The following is a 15,739-nucleotide window of genomic DNA, read 5'->3' as shown; positions in this document are numbered from 1 at the left end:
GTTTTTTGTTAGACAAGACATAGATCTATTTATTTTACCACTTGTCAACCGCTTCTAAAATGTCCATTGTAATAAATGTTTTATACAAGGCGCCATAGTGTCTGGATAGATTTGGGCCAGTTTGGTAGTCTGAGGGAAGGGAAATACAAATGACCACAAAGGATTTTTGTAAACGACTACCATAGTTTCTAAATAGTCGTTTCAAAAAATGATCAACGTGAATATAAAAAAAATCATGGACAGCAACAAACCACGTCGTAATGGACGTAAATGTTGTAAAATACTTTGCAACAAATTTAATAGAGACCAACAAAATTTTAGGAATGCACTCTGAATTACCTATAAGCTGATCAAGATATAGCTTAGACCCTCGCTTTCTCGGGGGGGGGGGAAGTATTTTTTAAAACTGGTGGGCATGTAGTCGCCAAATTTCTTTTTCTTTTGACATTTATTGATAACTAGACGTCGGTACCAGTTTCACGTGAATTATAGACCTATTTATTTTTACTGTTATGCTTATTTGGAAAAAAGTAATTTATAAAATAGTTATTGATCAAAACGCTATGTGCTTTACTACACGTTGAACGAGATTAATGACATAGCAAAGAAATAACTAAATAGCTAAAAATCCGACACATTTAAAATAACATAGGCTACCAATGCCTATTAGAAAAATTAAAACCAAATTATATAGGTTACTAGTCAACACAATACCGTATTGAATTCACTCACTGATTAAGAGATTTAATGATTCCTTTAAAAACCTGGCTGTTCAATGGTCATTATGTTGTTTTTTTAAAAAGTAATTTGTAATAGGCTGAGCGTGAAAATTGTACACATTTCATGTCGTTAGTCTTGATAAGTAGATTTATCAAATCTAAATCTAAATTTGAATGAAATAGTTAATTTCTCCATATTCTAAAATTGGACTCAAGTTATCCTGTTCACAGACACACATCCACACAGACACACACAGACATACGGACAAAATAGCAAAGAAGTCCCCAATACTCAGTATATGATGGTGAAAACTGTCAAAATTTCACATGATTTCTGTGTACGATTACAATACTTCCTCTGTACTCTGTATACCAGAAACTAAAAACAAAAATATATCAGTTTTAAATGTTTTTATTTTAAACAGAACCTTTTTGTGTAAAAATTTGTTTGAATCATAGACCGATGTGCAAATATTTTAGTTAAGCTATTTATAAACGATTTACATTATATTTAGTAATTCATTCCCAAAAAACATAATCGTAGATTCTGTTATCTTTATAAATTTCATCCGATGAAGTTGTTTTTGTTGTTGATTTCTCTTTGGAATTTTTCTGCTAAAGTGTTTTTTACGCTGGCGCTGATTTCAACAAATTTCTTGCAGATCTTTTCTTTTTGCCACTGGAAATTTAAGAAAAAAACGAATGCCAAAAAAGTAGTTGGTAGAAATATTTTTTTTATCCAATACTTAAAATAGAAAAAATGTAAAAGTTCAGAATGAGTTACTGTCGATAAAGATTTTAATAAAGTTAACAAGAAACAGAAGTAGCTTAAGAATTGGATCAAAACATCTTGTGGAAAAAGCAGCTAAGTATTTTACTGAAAGATTTTACCACCATCGTGTGATCAACTTTTTATAGCTTATGTTGAACAATTTTTTCTTATAAATTGTTCGCTATTTAGCAAACGTTAAAAATTTACATTGTAAATAATTTTATTATCTTTATAAAGACACCTTTAACTTCTGCCATGGTGTTGGCTGGATTGGGTGTTGTGGATAGAGGTGGAGGAGGGGGAGGGGGAAAGGCGGAGGAGTTTAAGCGGCCAATGGACTTCAAAGTGAAAGATGCAAATTACAAAGTTAATAAGTGTGTTTGTGAAAATGAATACTGCCGTTTGTAAAAATACTCAACGTCAGCATCAAAATTCTATTACATTTTCTTTTAATGTCAAAATTATAGGGAAACCTAGAAAAAAACTTTGGCGTTGGACTATCATAATGTGGATGTTAATGTTGTGAAATACTTTGCAGCAAAAATTTTTAACATCACCCCCAACAAAATAAATAAATAAATAAAATAAAATAGAATTACTTTAAGAATTAATTAAATGACTATAAACATAAAATTTATCAAACCTTTAAATTACTTTAAGAATGAATTAACTGAATGCGAACATAAAAGAGTTATCGAAACTTAAATTTACTTAAGAATAAATGAAATAACTGTCAATATAACAGAGTTATAACAAAGTTATCAAACTTTAAAAATACTTTAAGAATGAATGAAATGAATGTAAACATGACAGTTATCAAACCTTAAAACTACTTTAAGAATGAATAAAATGACTGACAACATAACAGAGTTATCGAACCTTAAAACTACTTTAAGAATGAATGAAATGAATGTAAACAAACCTTAGAAGCGGATCGACGACCCCACAGGCAAACTTTCGACACCGTCGGGGCGGCATCCATCCTGCGAGTGCTATCCAGGCCATGAACTCTGCCAGTCTCACGTCTGCTGATTGCCGCTTCTGTACAGGGCTTGAGAAAATTAACAGACAACAGAATGAGAAGTTCCATTTTTTAAAGGCTACTTAAGTACATGTGTATTTAAAAAAAATAATTGTGTAATGTATTCCCACCGTCACTAAATGGATACATACATTGGTAATTGTGGTCTAACATTTTGGTCTAACATTTTGGTCTAGCATTTTGGCCTAACACTTATGCTTGGGTCTAAATTTAATACTAGGGTCTAGTGGATGTTTAAGTTTCGAGTGACCCGGACGCCGAGTAAAAAAAAAACAATTTTTTTTGGGGGGAGGGGGGGGGGGGCAAAATGGTGTGGAAAATATTTAAAAGCTAATTGTTATCTGTCAACTTTTAATGCTTAATTCTATACCAATGAATTTAAGAGAACATGATTCTACATGGCCACAGACCGATTTATATGTTTTCCAAATAGATTGTAGTTGCACTCTAACATTGAAAATAGCAGTAAAGGGAAACAATCGTTTAAAAAGGGAACTCCTATTAAGATGTAACGAAAATGTAAAAATAAAATAAAACATACTTGCAATTATAAAAGGATTTCTAGCTAAATATGTGTTAGAAATGTAATGCGTGGCAAGATCTATAAAACAAATTGATTTTTAATTTTTTTTAGCATAGGTCACTAACATATGTAAATGTTTTCATGAGCGACCAATGCTTTTAAATAAAGAACAAGATTGTTTTAAAGATTATCTGTGCATTTTAGATTATTTCTGCACAAATTTGTGGCTTAAGTTATGACAAGACTAAGAAAACTCAGAAAAACAATACAATGTCTGATACGGGTTTAGGTTTGGGTGTAATTAGTGCCATTTGGGCTTTTATTGGTATTATTTTACCAATAATACTTCATTTCGTGATGGCTAAATCTCCAAATCGAGGCATTGTACAGATCTGTCTCATACTGACTGCAGCATGCTGTTTTATTTTTTGGATTGTGACATACATTGCACAGCTCAACCCTCTGATTGGACCACAGTTAAAACTAGGGGTGATAAAAATGATGCTTTTGGAGTGGTAACTGAGGCACTGAAAGAATCACCTCAATCAATCAATGTGATAAATTTAATGGATTGGCTTAAAATAATCAAGATGTTTCATGTTATATAATTTATATAATAGTTTTAAACCCTTTTTTTTTTGTAAATTTCTGCCCAAAAAGTCTTGTGCACCATCAATGGAAATTTTGCTGATGCATTTGTTTCATGTATCTTACTTCAGTTTTTATAAAAACAAATAGGCCTACCTACACAAATTTGAGGGCAATGGTTAAATAAGTTGTAATAGTTTTTTATTATGTATTTGTTAATATAATGTTAGTCTGTATGTTAACAGATTGCATTTAGTTCCCATGTGTTTCAACTGATCTGAATGAAACTTTGACACTTAAAAAACGAATGATTTTAGCTGTTGTGGTTGTCATACTTTTTGTCTTAAAGTTAAATTTAAGAGTTATTACTCTGAAATGTTTTGTTAGCTGAAAATCTGGCTTTTTATTTCATCATTGTGTAAATTTGTAAGGTTTTGATTATTTGCTAAAGAATAGAAAAATCACTGTTTAGACCTACTGTATATACTATTAGTTCTATGTTATCTCTCTCTCAATCATTAAAAATTACATTATCTTTTAAAAGGGCAACATGACACTTGTGTATACAGACAGTTTATAATTCTTTGAAAGCTTCCTACTATTTGATTTGAACTATAAATCTACTTCATGAAGTGGTAGAAGTAATGTACTTCAATTTTAAATAAGACATGCTTTTTTTAGTGGATCTAGTTACTTAATCACAGGATTCATGTAGTTGAATATATTATAGGCTGTGTATTTTCCAGCAAAAATATACTTTAAAAAAAAATATTTTCCCTTTACTCAGATTTAGGGTGTTCGTATGGTTTATATTTGATCCCTGATAGCATTGTCATTATATCAATGGATCTTTATCATTCTGTAGATTTAGCAAAGTTATTGTCATTCAAAACATGTACATATGTTACTAATTTTGTCTTCATAGAACATTCTGTAATATACTTTTATTTATCAGACCAGTAAATAATAAATCTTAAAATTAAAAAAAAACAAAAAAAAAAAAAAAAAAAAAAAGTTATTATTCCACTTTATAAAAATCCATTATATTTTTAAAAAAAAACAAAATTAAAATCCATTCCTAGTTAGCCGATGATGAAAACTTTAATACTAAAGCGAACATGCAAGATAAACTGACGCTGTAAATTACATATTTGAGGCAAAAAGAAAAAAAAATATGATTCCTTCTTAATGAACAATTTCATAGGAAATAGAATGTTACGTTTGGTCTACACTTAACCCTGAGATACCTATCTAAGGGATTTTAATATTAATTAAAATAGATCAATATTTTAAAGTACTATATGGAGAAGGTAGCGTCATGTGTTCTAAATTAGAGCAGACACATTTCCTTGGACTGTTTCTCGATGTTTCTTTTGACCTCCCGCGTTGTTTCTTACCCTGCGACGTTCATCTAAAATTTACGCAGAAAAAAAAATCAACTTCTTATCCCTGTCTTCACTATATATACATGAGGAACAATCAATATGTTTTCTACGTAACATTTTCAATTCCCCTTTCTTTAACTGCTTGGACAATGCTATATTTGCCTTATCGCAACTAGTGGTATATAAAACAAACACTACACCTATATAACAATATAGAAAAAAATTACCTGGTTTTGTCTAAAGGCGATGACTGTGTCAGAATTACAAGAAGAAAAGCGAAGATGGCGGCAAGTTGTAGAAACTTATACTGGTTCATGATGAATTCACTGTAGACAAGAATAAACCATATGTTTCGTATGTAATATATATATAAAACAACCTGGCCATTTATTTTAAAGGTTGATCTAATAAATGCAACACAATTTTATTAAAAATTTGAATATGCAATAAGTTAGATTTGATCACTAGTATTTTGTTGTGATGCGCCTTTTGAAAACATTGAGATTAGCACCAGTGGTACGGTGACGGATTTATTTTAGGAACACAATACCACTGACATAAATGCAATTGACAATAGTGCCACTAATATTAGTACCAATAAAAAAAATTAAACTGACATTAGGGCACTGACAACCGACATTTATGAAATCCTTAAAGAAATCAGCATCAAATCTTTCAAAGTTTACAAGATAAAAACGTATTGCTTAAAATAAATAACTTATAGCGAAAGCGAAAACAAAGAAATAACTACCTCACTCTACGAGTAAATCGTTCTGAAAAGCATGGGCATTAAAAAAAAGAACATTCCTTTAACTATATTAAATCCCACTATTTCTATCACTGAAACGAAAAGCGAGGGTCAGTATACTGAGTAGTGAGTAAAATAGAAACGTGTCGGCCCATATGTAAATATAAATACAGACCTCCAGCTATTATATTTACAGTCCTAAAAAGTATTAACGTGGATAGCAAAGAAATCTATTTACTAAAATTTTATAAGCAATTTTAATTTATAGCTATACAAATAGTGGTGCGTTATTAAATTTTAAGATTTTTTTTTATTTTCTTTATTATAGTGCATATTTGAACACTTTTTATTGTAAACCGTTTTAAATATTATTTTTCTTTACATTTTGTTCTAAAAAACGCTTGACAAAATCACTTCCTTCGACTGACACGGAATATATATGCTAACCACTCAAAACTTTTAGTAATTTGGTAATAATAAACAGCTTTGTAATTATTTTACAAATTAAACATAACTAATTATCTCAAAGTTTTTGTCACACATAACGTTTTCATCTAAACCTTAACTTCTTATCCAGATTTTAGAAAAGGTTCTGTAAAAGATGGTAAAATTGTGAATGCTGTTTCTCCAAAGTGGCTTGTAATTATTTTAAAAAATAAGCTTAATTATCTAACGTTTTCATCTAAACTTGAACTTCTTGTCCAGATTTTAAAAAAGGTTCTGTAAAAGATGGTAAAATTGTGAATGCATTTTCTCCAAAGTAGCTTGTAATTATTAAAGAAAAGCTTAATTATCTAACGTTTTCATCTAAACTTGAACTTCTTGTCCAGTTTTTAAAAAAACTTTGTGAAAGATGATAAAATTATGTATACAGTGTCTTTAAGGCGGACAGACGGAGCTGATATGCTAAATAACAAAAAATGTTAAATAAAAACTTGTAAAAAATAAACAACATTACCTTTTTCACTTAGGAAACTAACACAATGATAAATGCTAATCAGATTGTTTTATTTTGTTCACACGTAATTATTCACAAAGCCACCATCTATGTTCACATTCACGTGAACACAACTAGCATCGATACTTCGATCGTGCTGTCTGTAATAGCCGAGATGTTCGTTGTTCTGAATCTGATGAATGAAACTTACCAGGCCAAAGTTTTATATCAGGCTGCTAATGTGATATGCTCAATCTCCTACATCCAAAAGGTGGGTGGCACACCGTCAGCTCGAGAAAATAGTTATAAAATAATCGAGCTTAAATTATTTACCATTTCAAGAAACCAAGATTTTTTAAAAACATTGACCGATAACGATCTTTATTATAAAAAAACCGACACGAAAACTACATTTATTTAAAGCTGATATGGAGATTTTGTTATTTAAAAAAAAAAACGTTTATCGTCACCAATGTCACTGTGTGACATCTGGCATTTCTAATGACATGGCGGTGGGCGGTGACGATGGCGAAAGACGATTTCCGTTGGGGTTTGGAAGGGAGATAAGTCACTCACAGAACCGTGTCAGCCTGTCCAACCTGTTAACTAGAGGTTTGACCAGTAAACCTAGCCGATCTTAGTTAAATCGTTTTTATTTCTCCAAAATACTTCCATTAAAAATAAATAAATATGCCTGTTATAATGTATTATTTTTTTTAATTATGGGACTGAAGAAACCTGGTGCTTATTTAATATACTTCAAGTTTTTTTACTCTCTTATACCGGGATAATTCAGTCGACTTATTATCTTCAGCTAGGCGGATTAACCTGTGGTTGTCCCACTTGTTTCCACTTGAATGGTTACTTTTCTGCTTGAACATGGTATGCCAGAGTCTGCTCCCTCATATAAAGATTTAACACAAACGCACACAAACGCACATGTATATATATATATATATATATATATATATATATATATATATATATATATATATATATATATATATATATATATATATATATATATATATATATGTATATATATATATATATATATATATATATATATATATATATATATATATATATATATATATATAAAAGAGAGAGAGAGAGAGAGATGAGGAATCAGTTTGATTTCCTTTCTTTTTGAACGGTAATTTTCATGTTCCGAGGTGGTTGGACCATAGTGTGTTTGACCACAGCGGGGAATCGACTCATCTCCTTTTCAAACTCCAACGGAAATCTTATTACGCAATCGTAGCCGCCATGTCATCAGTAATGTCAAATAGTCAACCTTCTAAGGTCAAACCCCCCTATGGTAAAAGCACCTTTGGTCAAACTTCTATGGTCAAATCCCGTATGGTCAAAGCCCCGATGGTCAAACCCACTATGGTCAAAGCCCCGATGGTCAAACCTTCTATGGTCAAACCCCCTATGGTCAAACCTTTTATGGTCAAACCCCCTATGGTCAAACCTTCTATGGTCAAACCCCCTATGGTTACACCTTCTATGGTCAAACCCCCTATGGTCAAGCCATCTATGGTCAAACCCCCTATGGTCAAACCTTCTATGGTCAAACCCCCTATGGTCAAACCTTCTATGGTCAAACCCCCTATGGTCAAACCTTCTATGGTCAAACCCTCTATGGTCAAACCCCCTATGGTTAAACCTTCTATGGTCAAACCCTCTATGGTCAAACCCCCTATGGTCAAACCTTCTATGGTCAAACCTTCTATGGTTAAACCTTCTATGGTCAAACCCTCTATGGTCAAACCCCCTATGGTCAAACCTTCTATGGTTAAACCTTCTATGGTCAAACCCTCTATGGTCAAACCCCCTATGGTCAAACCTTCTATGGTCAAACCTTCTATGGTTAAACCTTCTATGGTCAAACCCTCTATGGTCAAACCCCCTATGGTCAAACCTTCTATAGTCAAACCTTCTATGGTTAAACCTTCTATGATCAAAGCCCCTATGGTAAAAGCACTCGTGGTCAAAGCCCCTATGGCCAAAGCACACGTGGTCAAACCTTCTATGGCGAACGCCCCTGTGGCCAAACCCCCATAGCCAAACCCCCTATGTCTAAAGCACCTTTGGTCAAATGTTCGCATACCATTTTTTTTGGCTGTTCCCGTGTGGACTCACAAGCATACAGTAAACTGATAGATACAAGAAGCAAAAATAGCCAACACAAAAAGACAAAAGACTTATACAGAGAGCCCTCAGATTTTAACGGACAGATGAATTACTTTAGTAAAATTTCATGTTAAAATATTTCTGTTCAATAATCAAAAGTAAATACAACCATGCGCATGACACCAGAAACGTAAATTTTAGTAGTTTTATGTCTAGTATACATTCATCAACAGAAACATTCATTTTATATGTTTTCATTTTTAATAAAGTAGTTACTTTTTGTAAAATTTGTATTAATTGTAAACCGTCTTGCACATATTTTAGTTCAGCTGGTTGTAATAAAGACGATAATGAAACATTCTGTGTTGAACTACTGAAAACATTATAATGGATGCAGTTAACTTTAAAAATCTCATCTTCTGTAGAGGTTTCTGCCTGTATTTTTTTCTGCGGGATTTTCATGGATTTCCTTGGTTCAGTTTTTAAGTTGGCGCTGATTCCATCATGTCTCCTGCAGATCTCTTCTTTCTACCACTGAAATGAATAAAAAAAAATGAATGCCAATGGCTAATAGACGCATGATTTGCTTATAACACTATTTGAATAGACATGGCAAAACAGTAACATCGGCAAAATAGGAATAGCTTTGTTAAAAATTAGATGGGATAATGATTAATATTACGCTAGCTAAAAGTCGTATTAGTGGGATTACACTCGGTTGGGGGGGGGGGGGGGAATGGGTGAGTATTTTGAGAATTTATGGTGATGGGGAGATTGTGATGTCACACTGTTTTATTTTTATAACAAGTCTTAAAAAAATAAAGTGAAAATAGTGGGTTTAGACAGTTTAGGGTAACACAGGTGGGGAAATACAGGTGGGGTAACACATGTGGGGTAACACAGTTGGGGTAATACAGTTGGGGAAATAAAATAAATTTGGGGTAATACAGTTTAGGGTAACACAGATGGGGGTAATACAGGTGGGTTTAAACACACGGTGTTCTGAAAATGTCTAATTGATTGCAACTCTCTATTATAGTGGCCCCCTTCCGGGTGCATAAAGACACAACCAAGTATTATTGAAGACTTAACCCCCCCCCCCCCCTATTGTTACGTCTTTATGCTTTAGAAAGCGCCAAGGCAATAACAATGCTTTTAATTTTAACTGACACGTTTTATTGTAGCATTTGTAATAATAAATACCACAAACTGAAAATTCCCAACATTAACATTGAAATATTGTTTTCACATTATAAAATATTAACTATAAACAAACATAATTCTATTAACATCCAGTGTTAATTTATGCATGTCTTTCAACTTCTTACACGACGATCGCCAATAATTGTAGTGAGAAAAAAACTTTTTAAAAAAACCAAGTTATCAAACCTTAATTCCGGATCCACTACCCCACAAGCAACTTTGAGACATCGTCTGTGTGTTCTCCCCTGGTTCAGTGCAATCTTGGCCATGAGTTCTGCCACTCTCATGTCTGCTGGTTGGCGCTTTTGTATTCTACTTGACAACATTTTTAAAAGTTAAAAAAAAGTTTCATCGACATTTGAATAAGAAGCCTTACTTTTGTCTCTGTTTTTTTTTTAAATATTATTTTTAGCGAATGTTAATCAGAAGACGACGTGGCCTAGCGGTAGAGCGCTAGACTGTTAAACTGAAAGTCTCTAGTTCGAATCAGGGTTTAAAAAATAGAACATCCCTGAATCCACCAAGCTCTTATGGGTATCCAACCACGTTAGGGAAACAAAGACGGTTGGGCATAGTGCTGACAACACTACCTCCTTCTATGCCGAGAGTGGAACAGATAAACTCTACTTCATCTACTCCATGTGTCTTGTACACAAACAGGGAAAAGATGATGATACTATCTTTCTGCATTTAAAAAAAAAAAAAGCTGTAAGGATTTTGAATAAAAATCATAACTACTAGTCTATTCCTGTGTTTACATTTCTTTAACACCAAGAAAAAATGTATGTTAGTGTAGTATTCAGTTGTACATAAACAGCGTCCTGTATCTAGTAGAAAGGAAGAAAGCAATGAAACGTAGGGATAGTCACATACAACTTTCATTAAAAGCTTAAAAAATATTATACATGACAGGTTTTGAATTCACAATAAACAAAATAAATAATTTACACGTTCTTAGTCGTCAACGCTTTTTTTCTGTTTTATGAATAGAGAGTGGGAGGGGCCGCTATAAAGCTATGATGACATTTTAACAGAGGTGTCCTTTCATGTGAAGACATGTGACGTACGAGCTATTATTGGGAGGACGTTGATAAGCTTAAATTGCTTGACGTCATTTGTGGGAGACATGTTTGTCATTACTCATCAAAGGTTACACTAATGAGGGTGGTATAGTGCATACTAGAAACAGGAAACACGATACGTTTAGTGTTAGCGGTGCGGGTGAATGCAGGTTTAGAGTTAGTGTTGGGGTATATGTTAGGCTTATAATGCTGTGCTAAAAGTGAAATGTAGCGTTAGTAAAGAAGATTATACCAGATTAAGATTTAGCCCTGGGTTGTATGCTGGTTTAGGGTTAGCGTTATGGTACACGAAAGGTTTAATGTTAGTACTGTGGAATGTGCTAGGGTTAGAGTTAGCACTTGGGTATATATTAGGTATAACGTAAATACTAGAGAATATACTCTGAATAGAGTTAGTGTGGGGGGGGGGGGGGGGTAGGCCTACATACACAGCTATGGGTTATATGCTGGCTTATGGTGAGTACTAGAAAAACATGCTGGGTTTAGAGTTAAGGTTAGAATACATGATAGGTATAGTATTTGTACTGTGGAATGCGCTATAAATAATTTCAAGACATCCGACGTTATTGTATTCGTAGTCCAATGTACATTTACAAAAAAAAACTGTTTTACATTCACCCTTTTTTACATAACACAGTAGAAAAAAAAATACCTTTGCTCATTCAAGGGGGATGACTCTGATAGACCCACAAGAAGTAAAGCAAATAACGCTGTAAAAAGCGAAACCTCGTATTGATTCATTGAGTTTTCTGTGGAAAAATAACAATAGTACTACTGTGACTGATATTGGTGCTAGAGATAACAAAGTCACAATAGATAAGCAGCATTGTAATATTTATCAATTATATATAAATTATATAAATTATATAATTATATTACTTATATAAATTATATAAATTATATAAATTATATAAATTATATAAATTATATAAATTATATAAACTAATAATATATACATTATATACATTATATACATTATATACATTATATACATTATATACATTATATACATTATATACATTATATACATTATATACATTATATACATTATATACATTATATACAATTATATAAATCATATACATTTCATAAGTTTTATATGCTTTATTTTATAAATTAAATAGACCTGAAAAGTCATGTGATGCCGCTACAAACTATTTTACAGCTCGACACATAATGCAGATTCTCTCCAGTAGCCAATCAGACAAACAAAAAAAAAAGACAAATAAATACTCAAACAAGTAAACAAACTTGAGTTTTAGTAGTATTTAGATGTCACTTCCAGAGGTGTATTTCGGCACTCGGGGTAATCTATAGATTTTGCCACCTCCCATATATATATATATATAAATTATATATATATATATATATATATATATATATATATATATATATATATATATATATATATATATATATATATGTGTGTGTGTGTATGTGTGTGTGTGTGTGTGTAGATGTGTGTGTGTGAGAGTGTGTGTGTAAAAGTCAGGGGCAGATATTTTGGTGTCACACAATTGAAGTAGAGAACAGTCAAAGAAGTCCGTAGTAGCATTTTATTTTCTTCACTTTGACTAAGTATAACTTAATAATGCAGTTCACCGCTTAGTATTTTTTTTCTACCCCGTTCGTCGCACCACTCCTTAGGTTACATTCGGAGCTACACCTAGCTACACAACTTAAACGTTTTACAAAAGTATTTATAAAATAACCGAGTTTCTTTGCTATGTATTTCGTCGTACTACACACTTCTGCAAATGCTTATCGCATGTGATATTTATTTCTAAAAAAGCAAATTCAAACGCTTTTTTCTTGTTATAGTTGCTTTGGAGATTATTTTTTAACCAAAAAAAAAAATATCTATATATATAATTCTCTTCTGGGAGCCGTTAGAAAACAAGCTGCAAGCGCCTCCTTGCAGTCCCCTCTCTTTCTCTATATCACTATCACTACCACCCCCACATTGTCTGGTGAGCTGTGGTCACGCTGTTTACATTTTACAATCATAGAGACGGGTTTTGTGACGGCTATTAGTGGCAGATAATTTAGTTTGAAATGATTTTAAACTTAGAGGAGGTAACTAAGAGGAGGCTGCTTTCACGTGGGGGGGGGGGTGGGTTAGTGTTTTTAAGCAAATATTTTCAGTGGCAGCATTGGTACTGTCGAATTCACAAATTATATATTACTGAAAAGTAGAAAAAAACAACTAAATAGCGGCGTATGAAACGCAGCGGGTCGGCTCGTACTCATTAAAACCACCGTGCGACATCTGGTAGCTACTGACGTCAAAACGATGAACGGAATCAACAGAAAAAGACAATTTCCGGTGAGGTCAGTCAGTATAGATTAGTCAGGCATGGAGCAGAGTTCGACAGATTACTTCGCTAATTCGGGCTTTCGTCACAAAACATTACGAATATCACATTCCCCTCCCCACTCCATTCACAACCAAAAGTGCCAACAGCGGGTTGTCTAAAGGAGGAAAAGTAACTAGGGTTATATTTTGACCCTCGCACCATTTGAAAACATATGTGTCTATTGTATTAGCTTCATATATGTATAATTGAGTTGTGATTATTAAGTTTTTTTTCCACCTTTATTATATATTAAAAAAAATATTCATTTTCTACGTTTTAGTGCATTATTACATAAAAGCTTGTTAATAAAACATTTTTATTTTATTTTTTTTCAGCACTTTAATATTTTTTTACAATAGAGTTGCATGAGTAAAACCCATTGCGCACCAAATTAACACGATAACGCGCGTTTAATAGTGCGGATAAGTCTGATAACACAGCCTACTAATTTGGACAACATTTTAATTAATTCATAAAAAAAAATTAACTAGGCATCCACTTAAGTCAAATTTAATGTCTGGTTGCATTGTATTTATGTTTTGACACACGTGCCAACTTTGAAAAGAATCTATCAGTTAGAAGTACCCGAAATTTCGCTCGGGCGTTTCAATCTAGACAGACTGACGACAGACAGACTGACGACAGACAGACTAAAGAAGAAAGTTAAATAAACGCTTGTAAAAATACAAATGAATGGTTGATAATTTCTCTAACCTGTGGAGCCTGGCCTATAGTGCTGGAGTATCGCAATGTTCATGTAAGTGTAGCGAGTTGTTGGCGGCTCAGCCAGCAATAAATTAGACGCAGCACTCCCCTATACGGCGAGACAACAAATAGTCCCCTTTCTTCCGTGACGGACGAGAGAACAAATAGTCTCATTTCGTGCGAAACGGACCAAAGAAAACAAAACACTTAAATCTGCTACACCACATTTTTTGTTTTTAATTATTATTTTTTTTTTTTTTGCTTTACCGCTTGTATATCATTTGGGTTAAACAAAAAATGTCTCTTCAAGAAAGCAAATTTTTGCTTTAGAATATAGAATAAAAAACAACAAATTTGATGTTACTTCTTTAAGCATACAGATCGTACGCTTTTCTCATGTGCGAGAGTAATTTGATGATGAGGGTATTAGACGATTAAGTATGATGATGACAATAATCAGTATGATAATGGTAATGAAGATGATGATGATGATTACAATAATGTTAATGGCGGATGATATATGGTGATAGATTATAATAATAATGATAATGATGATGATGACAATAAAGATGATGATAGTGATGATTATAATGATAATTATAATGGCGATGGTAGTAGTGGTGATGATGATGTTGATGAGATGATGAAAATGATGATCATGTTGATGAAACCTCACATTAAAAAAACCAATATTTGTGCTGGAGAACTTATGTTTCTTTTTCTACTTCTCTGCACCTTTCTCTCCTCCCAATGACAAGCACATACAAGCAACAAGGAAGAAAAAATAAGGTGGGAACTTGGGCTCGAGAAATGCCCTGGCTATAGAGCTTTGCCAGAGCGTGTTGATTTAAAGCTGGTAATATCGCTCGCCCATATATAGAAGACATTGTTCCTTAAATTGGACATAAAATGTAACCCTTGGAGTTGAAATAACACATTATGTCCATCTTCTTCTTCGTTCTTAATTTTTAGTGTTAGAAGGGATCGAGCCTTATCTGCCAGATGGTTTGAACTTGAGACGTTTTCGAATTTATCAACCATGAACTTTTGCCGACTCGACCATGCTTCCATCACAATTAAGGATACGTGTCAACTGGTTATGCACTATTGAGGCAATTGACTCCGATTTCAGCCTGCTTTTCTTCTTGGATTTGCTTCCATAGCCTTTGTCCAACCAAGAACAAACTACAAGGACAGCAGATGTTTGATTTTGGAGTTGTCTCTCCTAGAAGAGTGGCTGTCCCCAGCTAACGAGCCTCATCTGCCCGATGGTACGAACTCGAGACTTTTCGGTTTAGCAACCATGAGCTTTACCGACTCGACCACGCCGACCCACAATATTGATGTTTTAGTTGTAGTTTAGTTTATTGTATTAACCTCACTGCAGCTACCATTTGTATTTATGTTTTAGTTGGCCAACCTTTCAAACGACGATAAAAAATACGCGAGGACCAAGTTACTTCACATAACTGCGAATGAAAATTAAATTTTATAAAGCCTTAACCCTTTTAGTTAAGAACAATAATATGGACTTTAAAA

At 33.1% G+C, this 15,739-nt stretch overlaps 1 protein-coding gene across 1 annotated transcript; it reads right to left on the bottom strand.

Annotated features, from left to right (window-relative positions):
- Nucleotides 1–1,115: 1,115 nt before the first annotated feature.
- Nucleotides 1,116–14,309, bottom strand: LOC131957180 (uncharacterized). The gene is made up of 5 exons (XM_059321907.1): nt 14,210–14,309; nt 11,791–11,887; nt 5,257–5,355; nt 2,414–2,542; nt 1,116–1,398 (listed from the first exon to the last, which is right to left on the bottom strand). Exons 1-5 carry the CDS (start codon nt 14,250–14,252, stop codon nt 1,347–1,349), a joined length of 420 nt encoding a protein of 139 aa, XP_059177890.1. The 5' UTR covers nt 14,253–14,309; the 3' UTR covers nt 1,116–1,346.
- Between the last annotated feature and the right edge of the window lie 1,430 nt (nt 14,310–15,739).

Source organism: Physella acuta, unplaced genomic scaffold (assembly GCF_028476545.2).
Source record: "Physella acuta isolate Inbredline_101_S28 unplaced genomic scaffold, ASM2847654v3 ptg001216l, whole genome shotgun sequence".
Lineage (NCBI taxonomy): Eukaryota > Metazoa > Mollusca > Gastropoda > Physidae > Physella > Physella acuta.
Note: the sequence above shows the minus strand (reverse complement) of the source record. Positions and strands in the feature narration are given on the sequence as shown.